General features: G+C 40.1%; 1 protein-coding gene across 3 annotated transcripts in view; it reads right to left on the bottom strand.

The window, feature by feature from the left end:
* The window catches only part of KAT14 (lysine acetyltransferase 14), a 66,254-nt gene that overhangs the window by 23,046 nt on the left and 30,008 nt on the right, over positions 1-13,200 (bottom strand). Inside the window, exons 9-10 of one of the 3 annotated variants that reach the window (XR_011165962.1) lie at positions 5,311-5,501; positions 3,292-3,808 (exon numbers count right to left, since the gene is read on the bottom strand). Coding sequence is in view for 1 of the 3 variants with exons in the window: in XM_069075469.1 (XP_068931570.1) it covers positions 3,635-3,808; positions 5,311-5,501 (365 nt within the window). In the remaining 2 variants the exon portion in view is untranslated. Of the gene's footprint in view, positions 1-489; positions 3,809-5,310; positions 5,502-12,616; positions 12,703-13,200 lie in introns of those variants that run through there. The other 2 variants (XM_069075469.1, XR_011165963.1) reach the window with 2 other exon arrangements.

Raw genomic sequence — 13,200 nt, 5'->3', positions numbered from 1 at the left:
CTGGGGTGGTTCCCACAGGCCTTAAGAAGTACCTTATTTAACTCATTTAGGGTGCTTGTTAAGTGCATTTCCAGAAGTATAACCTGTAGGTACTTCATTTTTTCATGTGAAGGTGGACACTGATCTTTAGTCATTTACATTTCTTTGGACGTATCTCTAGCAACAGCAGTCCAAGAGCCGAATTTCTAACATGAATCTGGAATATTCATAGCCTGTTCCCCAGACATGTGTACAGGGATATGATGGAGAAAATCATGCAGCAGTGCAACTTTGGCAAGACTTCATGGGAATTGATGTGACAATAGCCTATACTGCTCCCCATTTAGGACAGACCCAGACCAACCTTCCCTTTCACACACTGGCTTTTGGGTCATGGTTCACACTCAATCCTAACCTTGGCACCAACATATAGAGCCATACAATTTAAAGTAATAATTAGCTTACAGAGAAAATGAATCTTGCTTACAATAAACTCAAATAGCATCTTCATAGATTTTTCTGAAATATCCAGTTGTTTTATAGGCTTTTAAGGGCTCTTTTAAGAAAAAAGAAGTATGTAAATATGAGCATGATTTTACAGCATAACAAGCAATTTAATCTGTCATCTCCAAACTATCAGTAAAAGCATCTCTATCAGTCAATCACCAAACATTTATTAAACTAATATATGCTGTACACTGTTCTCCAAAAAAAAAAAAAAGGCACAAAGAAATGACAAATGCTGGGAAAACTATGAAACCTCTATGATGGAAGTGGGGCAGGGAAAGGGCTTTATTTTAACTTTAAAAGACAGATTTGTTTTTTTTTCCTAGAGCACAGTAAATTCCATATTTTCATAAACAGCAAAAGTTTAGAGGTTATAACTGAGTATTTATTGACTGCCTAAGGGCGAAGCACTATGCTATAAAACGTTTTAACTGCCTCTCCTTGCTGAGAGCTTAAAAAAAAACAACTTTACTTACAGGTAAACACATGCACCCATACACAACATATACATACATATACACATAAACACACATAACTACTCACACCAAACAACTGCTTTAAAAATGTAGACAATTAAGGCAATGATAACTATCTTCAGGTAATTCCTCTGCACAAGATGAGAGGAAAATTTCATCTGTTCTTTGTAGCAAGCATAGGCATGACATGTTATATATCACAGTTAAAGGTAGGCGTTCACATTTAGAAAACATAAAACCCCCAATCACGATCAAATAGATTGCAATCTAATTTGTTAATCAAAGAGCTCTACAAGTTGAAGGAGCAGCAGCTAAGTGGCACAGTGAATAGAGCACTGGCCCTGGAGTCCGGAGGACCTGAGTTCAAATCAGGTTTCAGAGACTTAACACTTACTAGCCATGTGACCTTGGGCAAGTCACTTAACCCCAATTGCCCAGTCTTCCCCCTCCAAAAAAATAAAAGTTGAAGGAGCTAAACAGAGAAAGTAAAAATGTCATTTCTTCATTTAAAGGAAATCTGAACCTTTCTCCTTATAACTACTATAATTCCTTAAAACAAATTTAGTGGTCAGACCTCAATGTCCCACCACAGCCTGGGCAGACTGTTACTGCGTCACTCCATGGTCAAGGTAGGAACTGAATTGCTTTTCCCCTCTAGAAATGAGATTTTAAAGCTGGGAGTCCACTTTGGTGTCCCCTCCTCCTTGTGCTTTATCTGCTTGGGTTCAGCAGTACTGACTAGACTGAATGAAGCTTTAGCTGCAAGTTCTCCTGCATGAGTATTTTTTACTGAAACCTTTATGGCTTTTATAAAACAAAGTAGATGAATTAGTATCTTTTTTTTAAAAGCAATCGGGGTTAAGTAACTTGCTCAAGGTTACACGGCCAGTTATTTTGTGTGGGTGTTAAGTATCTGAGGCCGGAACCAATCCTGGGTCTCCCGATGCCGGGGCCAGCGCTCTTACTTGCTGTGCCACCTGGCCGCCCCAATGAATTGGTATCTTGAGAATAGCAGGGTGTAGTGTAGTGGGAAGGATACTACAACATTTAGAGTCAGAACACTGGATTCAAACCCCAGCTTTCCTGTAATCTTGGGCAAATAATAATTTAAGGTAAGTTTCAAGTGTCCTTGTCTGTAAAGGAAGAATATATGAGCCTATAATGACGAACAACTAACTGGAAAGAAATCCCAGTCTGTACTTAAAATTCCTACAAAGCACACTGAACTTATTTTGCATAAAGCACACATTGATAGTGGTAATAATAATGACAGCTAACACTTTATACAGCACTCTAGGATTTGCAAAGCCCTGTAACATGTTATCTCACTTGATCCTCATGACTGTGAGGCAGATGCTATGATCATTTTCATGGCCCTTCTGGCCTCCTTCCTGACTCTTTCTGGAGTTCAAAACCATGTCCCCTCTTATTGTCGGCTCATCCTGGAACCTTGCTCAGTGCCTGGGCCTCTGGCCTTGGGGAAGCTTGCTGCCCCACCCCTGTGGCCTGGTATGTCCCTCTTTCAGGCCTGTCCCTCTCTTCCTGTTGTTCCATTCCTGGAGAAGTCTCTACTTAATGAAGCTTGGCTTGCCTTCATTTCCCTTCCAGCATTATTCCTGACATTTTCTCTGGCCTTAAAAACAAGACTCACAGAGGTTAAGTGAATTGTACAGGGTCACTCAGTGAGAAGGTGTTTGAGTATGGATTTGAACACAAGCCTTCCTGACTCTAAAACCAGTGCTCTATAAACTGTGCCACTGAATGGCTGTAGTAAGAGGTGAAAACAATCCAATGTTGGGGAAAGTTATCAGAATTCCAAATATTCCCTTGATTCAAACATCATAATTTATTTCCTTAGACATTATTAGAAATACAGGACAATTTTTGCAGTATAACTCCTACATATTTTTACCTAATTTGAATTTTAAAAACCACCAAATTCTAGCTCAACAATGATTATTAGTCTAAATATTTTTCTTTCCATCCTGAGCCCAAGCTGAGGAGAGGCCTGAAGAAGCCATGACATGAAGACTGCTTGAAGGAACTGAAGATATTTAGGCTGGAGAAGATGAACATGTGTGTGTGTATGTGTGTGCGTCTGTCTGTCTGACTGATGAGAGATGGTTGTTTTCATTTCTTTAGAAGAAGGAAGAAGAATTAGACTCACTCTGCTTGGGCCCAGAGGGTACAACTAGCATTATAGAGAAATTTTACACAGAGAAATTATGAGGATTTCAGTTCAACATGAAGGATCTTTTAACAATTAGAACTGTCCAAAAGTTTTTATGAAGTCTGTCCCATGCAACATTAATACAGAAAAATTGTATACCACATAAAGCAGAAGCAGCGCTCTTTGCACCGTCCGGTTTTGTGTACCCACGTGTCCCAAGGTGTTGGTCTACAAGCCTCTCCAAAAAGCAGCTCAGACTGGCTCTCTGCACTCCATTCATCTCAGTGCCCCAGCTAGGTGCCTTTGGGGCTTCCTTCAAGATCATGTCAGGCAGCACACTAAGCACCACAGCTTGTGCTAGTAGGCTGACCAGGAACATCAATAACCACACTGATTTCATAACTTAGTCACAAAAGGATCAAAGCAGAAAGCTGTGTAGTATTCCATAGTTTCATACTTCTTAAGTATTTTTCCACTGAGAATTCTATGTATTCTGTCTAGCTCATCGACGCAGCCTCAGAAAAAATGCATGTTTACACTCTTTACTCTCCAAGGGATAATATTTGTCATAAAAGTCCAAGACATATTCTTCAGTCTTGAATCCAAATTTCTGGTACAGAAGCATAGCGGAGTTGCTTGCTGAGACGTGAAGGGTTACATCCTTGCCCATGCAGGTCTGCCAAAAGACAGGGGGAAAAACAACACTAAAATGAAAAAGCCTCTAGGGAAAACCAGTAGGTTAAGAAACTCTTTTAAGTGTAGGTATTTAAGTAGCAGCGAAACGTGAGAAATCAGACCTGAAACTGAGACATTACAACACATAGCAACAGCTGGAAGCAGAAAGGAATGCTGCTGCTTATGCAAACATTCACAGGACTCAGGTACCCTGCAGGGCTTGGGTTGAGTTGATTTGTTTCCCCTGTAAGGAGAGCCCAGGAGTAATATAGTCAACTTTACAATCTAATTTACAATTCAATTATATTTAATTATTTCAGAACACACCAATATCAAATACTTGTGAATAGCTTAAAAGAAAAAAAAAAAGAAAATGAGGAGGTCTGTTTTTATAACAATGCTCTCTTGCCAAAAAAAGAAAAAAATTTACCTGATAAAATTGGTTACTTAGACTGAGCCAATAGCAAGGGCCTCCATGGACTGAACATGCACAGAGTTCAGCTGGTAGACATGGCAAAGTGGAAAACAGCTGAGTTGGGTTCAAATCAGCCTCTCTGAACATGCTCTAGAGATCTGACTGATGGTGCCCAAGGCCCTTGGTTGACTGACACTAACCAGCTGACTTCCAGATTTTTCTATGTTCTCTCTTAGGTTAGCTGACACTAACCAGCTGACTTCCAGATTTTTCTACGTTTAATGAACTACATTTTGTTTCAACAAACAAGAACATTCCTTAACCCAAATCAGACCCATACTACTTATAAAGCTAACCTAGAGAAGAAAAATCTATGCACTAAATTATAAATGGAAAAAAAAATCTGAGCTTCTGACCATCATAAAATACTAGGCACCTACCTAATACAATAAAGAATTATAGGGGGCAGCTAGGTGGCACAGGGAATATAACACCAGTCAGGAGGACCTGAGTTCAAAGCCAGCCTCAGACACTTAACACTTACAAGCCATGTGACCTTGGACAAGTCACTTTAGCCTCTCAAGGCTCCTAAACAAATCTTGTAATACTGAGTTTGATTATTTTTTTTAATTAAAGAGGCCATCCCTTGACTCACCTCTTAAGGAGGCCTATTCACCGAATGGGTGTTATCTCAAAGTGAGAACTTAAAAGGCCTTAGCCTAAAAGGGCCTGGGTCTCCCTTGCATCCTGATGAATATCAGGCCACTAGACCCAGATGGCTCTGGATAAAAGAGTGAAGCAGGTGACCTTGCACAGACACCCCTCCGTCAGATCAATCAACTTCAAGTTATGTCATCATTTCCCTGATGCCAGGGTCCTCTTCTAAAACAAAGGACAAACAAAACAACAGTTGTACTTACCTATATGTGTGCTTTCCTTTAATCAGGATATAAGCTCCTTGGGGGCAGATACTGCCTTGTTTTCCTATTTTTATTTATCTCTAGCATATTAGGTGCAGTGTTTGGGTACATTAATATAATTGCTTAATGCTTTTCCATTCCACTCTATTATAAATAAGGATAAATTACCTGAATAAGATGATAAATCATAAAAGTTGCAATTCCTGCTCTCCTCCATTCAGGATGAACAAACAGAAATGATATATAAGCTTCATTATACTTCACATCAGGAACCATGAAGCCAAAGGCAATAATGACTTTCTTATATAGAACAACAACACTGAAATCTGGATACTGAAGGCATTCTGACAAGTCAATACCTAAAGACAGAAAACAAATGGAACTTAAGACAGGGCAACTAAGAGCAAATCTTATATATCAAGTATTCAAAATACAATAACTTGGAAATTAATGAAAAAACCTATACTTACATGATAAAAACACAGAATATAATAATTCAAAACATAAAAATTAACTCTAGAGACTTTAATGAATTCTGTGTGAAAACAGAAAGGATAAAGTACCAAAAAGCTTTAGAAAGCCAAACCGAACAAAAAAAAAAGTATTAGAGTTAAAAAGGACTTTAGGGATATTCTAATCTGACCTCCTCATATTAGGGATGAGAAAACTGAGGCCCAGAGAGGTGAAGTCATTTGCCCAAGGTTACAAGGTCAGAGTTGGAACTAGAATCAAAGCCTGAGTTTCAGCCAATCATATGCTTAACTCAGGGGAGGCTCTGAATTATGTCACATTTGACAGGAGTGAGAGTGGTGGACCAATTTCTCTCCTCCTTATTAATATTAATTAGTTCACATTTAAGTTGTCACCTCTGCAAAGATGACTACCAAGTCTATATATACTGCCCTAGTGTCTCCTATTATTTTCTCATGTCAACTGTTCATTTCCACTTAGATATCCTGTTGGTCCCTCAAATCCAAGTGCAGAAAAGTTGAACTTACTGTGTCTACCCATCCCCCAATTTCCCTCCTCCTCAAATTCGTCTACTAAAGGTACTATCAACCCCTGGAGTTACCCAACTCTGGAAATCTTGGAGTCTTCCCTCAACCTCCACATCTGATCAGCTGAAAACTTATGCCCTTTCTACAACACCCTCTCTTCCATTTCCTTTTCTTCATTAACATTGCCATTGCTCTAGTCCAAGTCTTCACCACTCTTCAGAAAGAATTATTAATAGCCCCCTTTCCATGTGTCTCCCCCTTTTCCAATCTATACTTCATATTATTGGGATTACAACCTTTTCAAATGTCTAAGTCATTCCTCTGCTTGCTGAAAAATTGTGCTTCCCTACTCTCTCTAAAAGAAATGACAAGACTTTTAGAAATCCAGTCAGTCAACAATAATTTATTATGTTGTCAGTACGTTTGAGGCATTATTCTAAGTCCTGGAGATATAAAGAAAGGTAAAAGCGCAGTCCCTGACCTACGGAAGCTCATGTTCTAATGAGGGAGACAACATGCAAGCATTTATGTAAGACACATAGTTCTGTGTGTACAGACATACCTCTCTATATGTACGTATGCATACATATATGTATAAGACAAACACTGGGGAAATAGGAAGCAAACTCAGAGGGATGGAACGTATGGGGTGAGAGAGAATAGGAAAGACCTCTCGTAGAAGGTAGGATTTGGGTTGAATCTTGAAGGAAGTCAGGGAAGCCAAGAAATGGAGAAAGGAGAGAACTGTAGGCACAGGGGACAGGCAGTGAAAATGCAGGATGGATGAATGCAGGAGAGATGGTGTGTAGTATGCATCACAAAGTGGCCAGCGTCACTGTGAGGGAGCAAACTGCAATACTGGGAAGTCAAGAAGGGTTAAAGTTATCAAGGTCTTTAAAAGTCAAACAGACCACTTTAAATTCAATCTTGAGAGTAATAGGAAGCAAGTGGAATTTATCAAGTAGGAAGATAGCATGGTCAGACTTTCACCCTACTTTGGTGTGAGGAGAGATGTGAAGCACGAAAACCAATTAGAAGGTAACAGCAATAGTCCCTGAAGGAGGTGATGAGAGCTTACCCCAGGGAGGTGGCTATGTGAATAGAGGAGGAAATGTATACAGATGTTACAAGAGTAGAAGGGACATGACTTAGCAAAAGAGTAGACAAAAGGAGTAAAGTTCAAGTGAAGAGTTGAGAATTATATACATCTAGACTGGGAACTTGGAAACTTGGAGAGCAGGAGGATGGTGGTGCCACTTACAGAAATACATAAGCTAATGGTGGGGGTTAAAGGAGAGAAGTATAAAAAAGTCAGTCAATAAGTATTTATTGAACACTATTATGTGCCGGGTATTGTGTTAAGTGATGGGGATAGAAAAAGACAGTTCCAGGGGCGGCTAGGTGGCACAATGAATAGAGCACCGGCCTTGGAGTCAGGAGGACCTGGGTTCAAGTCCGGCCTCAGACACAACACAAAAACTAGCCGTGTGACCTTGGGCAAGTCATTTAACCCCAATTGCCCTCCAAAAAGCAAACAAAAACAAAAACAAAAAACAGTTTCTGCCTTCAATAAGCTCACAATCTAATGGGGGAGATAACAAACAAATATGTTCAAACAAGCTATATATATAGGATAAATAAGAAATAATTAACAGATGGAAATCAAAGATTAAATGAAGAGGGGTTGATAAAGGCTTCCTGTAGAAAACGGGATTTTAGTTAGGATTTAAAGGTAGCCAGGGATAACAGCAAGCAAAGATGAGGAAAGAGAGCATTCCAGGCAATGGAGACAATACCTAGAATCAAGATATGGAGTGTTTTGTTTGTTGAACACATGAAACAGGCAGGAGGATAGAAGACTATAAGGGAGGAAAAGGGCAGGTTATAAAGGGCTTGGAATGTCAAAAGAGGCATTTCGTATTTGGTACTGGAGGCAATAAATGGGAAGCCACTGAAATTTACAGAGTACGGGAATAAGATGGACTGACCTAGAGTTTAGGAAAATCACTTTAAAGAATGAAGGGAGGGGGCGGCTGGTGGCCCAGTGAACAGAGCACCAGCCCTGGAGTCAGGAGGACATGAGTTCAAATCAGCCTGACACTTAACACTTACTGGCTGTGTGACCTTGGGCAAGTCATTTAACCCCAACTGCCCTGCCCTCCCCCCTCCAAAAATAAAAAAATAAATAAAAATTTAAAAAAGAATGAAAGGAAGGTGGACTAGAGTGGGAAGAGACTTGAGGAAGGAAGACCTACCAGTAGGCATTTGGGTTAATCAAAGTAATGAGGAAATGAGGTCCTTCACCAGAGTGGTGACAGTGTCAGGGGAAAGAACCTGGTTTGCTCAAGAGACACTGCAAACATGAACTAAGCAGGCCTAGTCAAGTCAACAGATCCAATATGGGGAGGGTCTAGAAGGATGATGTTGTCCTCAAAAAGAAAGAGAATGAGTTGTTGACAGACATCATGAGTTTAGGACTACAGGGAAAGAGAAAGGGTAGGGCTAGATAAATGGATCTGAGAAAAAGGTTAGGTCCTCTACAACCTAACTCTAACCTATCTTTCTGACATAATCTCACATCACTCACCGTAATGAATTCTACACTCTAGCTGAACTGAACTTGACATATCACCACTAACCTCTGTCCAGTCTGTCTCCCTCCATGCCTGGAAATCATTTCTTCTTATCTCCATGTTTTAGAATCCTGAGAGGCAGGATGGTAGAGTGGAAAGAACTGACTTCAAAGCGTTGTTCTGACACTTTTTTATCTTAAGCAAGGCAACTAACCTATCAATTAAGTGCTTAATATGACAGGCACTGTGCTAAATGCTGGAGAAACAAACAACAACAAAAAATTAGTCCCTGCCCTTGAGAACCTTACATTTTAATTGGCGACACCTCTTTAAGCCTCAGTTTCTCATATGTAAAATGGGGATATCATTGCTTGTAATACCTATTTCCCAAGGTTGCTGTAAGAAAAGCACTTTGGGAGTGGAGCCAAGATGGTGGAGTAGAAACAGGACCTCTGTGCGGCTCCCACTCCCACCACCTCCAAAACATGTAAAAAAATTACTCAAATCAAATTTTAGAGCTACAGAACCCACAAAGCGACAGAGAGAAACAAATCTCCCACTGAAGGCAGCCTGGCAGGTGGACAGGAAGGGTCTATTGCACAGAGCTGGGAGTCAACCACAGTCCCGCAGGAGCCCCACAGTTCTGGCCCCAGGGTGGCCTGAATGAGCAGACTTCAGGAGAGTGAAGCACCAGCAGCTGTGGTGGTTTCCAGACTTTTCAACCCATAATTGCCAAAGACAAAATAAAAGGTCAGTGTGGAACTCTGTTGGAATGCTGGGGGGTGGGAGGAGAACAGGGACAGAAAAGCATGGTTTGGCCACTGGCTCCCGGGGACGAGACACTGTGGAGGTGCTGCTGCTGCAGCATAGCTGCCTCACGGGCCCCTGGCCTGCAGATCATAGGGGGACCACGCCACCACTGGAAAAGTAATCACTCTTGCTTTAACCTGCTTCGATCTGGATTGTGGTCTTGGGTGGTAGTCCTGGGGTTTGTGGCCAGGTGCCAGAGCCTATGGGGGCTGCAGAGAGGGCGCCCTCCTAATAGCTCCAAGCAGCTGTGAAAACCCCAGCAATTTGGGACAAAGCTCCCTCTACTCTAGAAGCAAAGTTCTACCATGGCAAAGAACTTTTCAAAAGTCAAGTAACTGACTGGCAACATGAGCAAGCAGAGGAAACTCAATCCTATCACAGATTTCTTTTTTGGGGACAAAAAGGATCAAAGCATGGAACAAGAAGAAGACAATAAAGTCAGAACTCCTGCATCAAAAGCCCCCAAGAAGAACATGAACTGCTTATAGGCCATGGAGGAGCTCAAGAAAGATTTTGAAAACCAAGAAAGAGAAGTGGAGGAAAAATTGGGAAGAGAAATGAGAATGATACAAGAAAATCAAGTCAAGAGCCTGACTGAAGAAAATAACACCTTAAAAATATAGACTAACTCAAGGCGGCCAGGTAGCACAGCAAGTAAGAGCACCGGCTCCAGTGTTGAGAAGACCTGGAGATGGAATCCCGGGCTCAGATACTTAGCACCCACCCAGAAACACCTGGCCGTGTAACCTTGAGCAAGTTACTTAACCCCAATTGCTTAGGGGCGGCCAGGTGGCTCAGCGAGTAAGAGTACCGGCTCCAGTGTTGGGACGACCTGGAGATCGAATCCCAGGCTCAGACGCTCAGCACCACACCCAGAAATAACTGGCTGTGTAACCTTGAGCAAGTTACTTAACCCCGATTGCTCAAAAAAAAAAAATAGACTAACTTAACTGGCAAAAGAGGCCCAAAAAGCCATTGAGGAGAAGAATGCCTTAAAAAGCCACATTTGCCAGATGGAAAAGGAATGTCAAAAACTTACTGAAGAGGATAATTCCTTCAAAATTAGACTGGAGTAATTGGAAGCTAATGACTTTATGAGAAATCAAGATACTATAAAACAGAGCCAAACAAATGAAAAAATAGAACGCAATGTCAAATATCTCACTGGAAAAACCACTGACCTGGAAAATAGATCCAGGAGAGAGAATTAAAAAATTATTGGATTACCTGAAAGCCATGATCAAAAAAGAGCCTAGACACCGTCCTTCAACAAATTATCAAGCAAAATTGTCCTTATATTCTAGAACCAAAAGGAAAAATAGAAATGAAAAGAATTCACTGATTGCCTCTTGGAAAAGATCCCTAAAAGAACACTCCTAGGAATATTCTAGCCAAATTCCAGAGTTCCCAGGCCAAGGAGAAAATATTCCAAGAGTCAGGAAGAAACAATTTGAGTATTGTGGAAACACAATCAGGATAACACAAGACCTAGCAGCTTCTACATTGAGGGATAGAAGGGCTTGGAATATAATATTCTGGAGTTCAAAGAAACTAGGACTGAAACCAAGAATCACCTACCCAGTAAAAATGAGTTTTAGGGAATGCTTCAGGGAAAAATATGGTCATTCAATAAAATAGAGGATTTTCAAGTATTTTTGATGAGAAAACCAGAGCTGAACAGAAAATTTGACTTTCAAATACAAGAAGCATGAGAAGGTAAACAGGAAAAAGAAATCATAAGGAACTTATTAAAGATGAACTATTTACATTCCTATATGGAAAATCTATAATTTTAACTCATGAGACTTTTCTCAGCATGAGGATAGTTGAAGGGAAAAAAAAATGCATATATATGTATACATACATACATGTATAGGAGGGTATATGTATAAATATATATGTGAGTGTATGTATATGTATGTACATGTATACATAGACAGAGGGCACAGGATGAGTTGAATAGGAAGGGATATCTAAAAATAGTATGACGAGGAGAGGAATATATTAGGAGAAGGAGAAAGGGAGAGATAGAATAGGGTAAATTATCTCATATAAAAGAGGCAAGAGAAAACTGTTACAATGGAGGGGAAGAGCAGGGAGGTAAAAGGGAATGGGTCAACCTAACTTTCATTGAATTTGGCTTAAGGAGGGAATAACATACACACTCAATTGGGTATTTTATCCTCCAGGAAAATAGGAGGGAAAGAGGTAAGAGGGGGATGACAGAAGGGAGGAAAGATTAGGGGAGAGGGTAATTAGAAGTAAATACTTTTGAAAAGGGACAGGGTCAAAGGAGAAAATTAGAATAAGTGGGGGAGGGGTGCAGGATAAGATGGAGGGAATTAAGTCTTTCACAATGTAACTACTATGGAAATGATTTGGGTAATACACATGTACAACCTATATTGAATTGCTTATCTTCACAGTGGGGGTGGGTGAGAAGGGAAGAAGGAAAAAAATCTTGAACTCAAAGTTTTAAAAACCGATGTTAAAAAAATAATTGTTTTTGTACATGCAACTGGGAAATAAGATATACAAGCATTGGGGTATACAAATTCATCTTGCCCTACTAGAAAGTTGGGGGGTTTGTGGGAGAGGATATAAAAGAGAACAGATTGGGGGAAGGGGTATTCAATAGGCTTGGCATTTTGGGGTAGGGGAAAAACAGAGAGAAAAATTTTTAACTCAAAAATCTTGTAGAAATGAATATTGGAAACTAAAAATAAATAAATTGGAAAAAATTAGAAAAAGAAAAGCACTTTTCAAACCTTCAAGTGCTACATAAATGTGAGTTATTATGTTCCTTCAAGATTCAGTTCCAGAGAACCAACTCTCTATGTATCCTTGTTTTCCTTAGCTGATAGTTTCTCTTCCTCTTCAAATATTCCTGGAGTACTTTGTATTTCTTCTTTGTCCCTATCACTCCTTATTGCATATTATACTTGCTCACATGTTCTAGGACAGTTCAATCATTAAGCATAATTTGGGAGGCAGCAGGATCAGTGTAAAGAATGCCAGATTTGGAGGCAAAAGGATCAGGTCTGAATCCCAGCTTTGGCTCACTACCTATGTGACCTCGGGCAAGCCACTTACCCTGTCTGGACCTCAGTTTCCTCATCTGTAAAGAGGGTTGGACTAGATGACATGTAAAGGTCCCTTCCAGCTCTAAATCTATGGTCCTATGAAGTAGAAAACAAAAAATGTCACAACTGATACAAATGAGTAATCTGCTGATGCTGAGAGATGTTATCTGATTTAGAGACATTGGCCTAGATGAACAAGAACAAGGCTTAGGCAGAGGGTGAATTACACAGCTTTTGCAGGTAGTCTCTTAAGATCATGTGGCTGTTAAAACAGGATGAAACATATTCTAAAGGCAGAGAGACAAGTCATGGGAACCAAACAAAGCTATTGTTTTAACTGGTTTTTTTTTTTGTTTAATCTCAGAAAAATAAAAGATGAGCACAAGTCTGAAGGAGTATAGTGCAGGGCTGGGAATCAGGAAAGCTGAATTAGGTCTTAGCTCTTCTACTGAATGATCCTAGACAGTCATTTTACCTCTCTGGGTATTAGCTTCCTCCCAAATTTAACATTCTATGATTTTCAGTTTTTTAACAATGATACTACAAAATTTATCTATTAAAGAAAGACTTAGAACAATATTTGATTTAGTGAAG

The sequence above is a fragment of the Petaurus breviceps genome, unplaced genomic scaffold (genome assembly GCF_028583685.1).
Source record: "Petaurus breviceps papuanus isolate PSGF00001 unplaced genomic scaffold, PetGlider_PUasm1.0 90919, whole genome shotgun sequence".
Taxonomy (NCBI): domain Eukaryota; kingdom Metazoa; phylum Chordata; class Mammalia; order Diprotodontia; family Petauridae; genus Petaurus; species Petaurus breviceps.
This window is presented reverse-complemented; position numbering and strand designations above follow the sequence as displayed.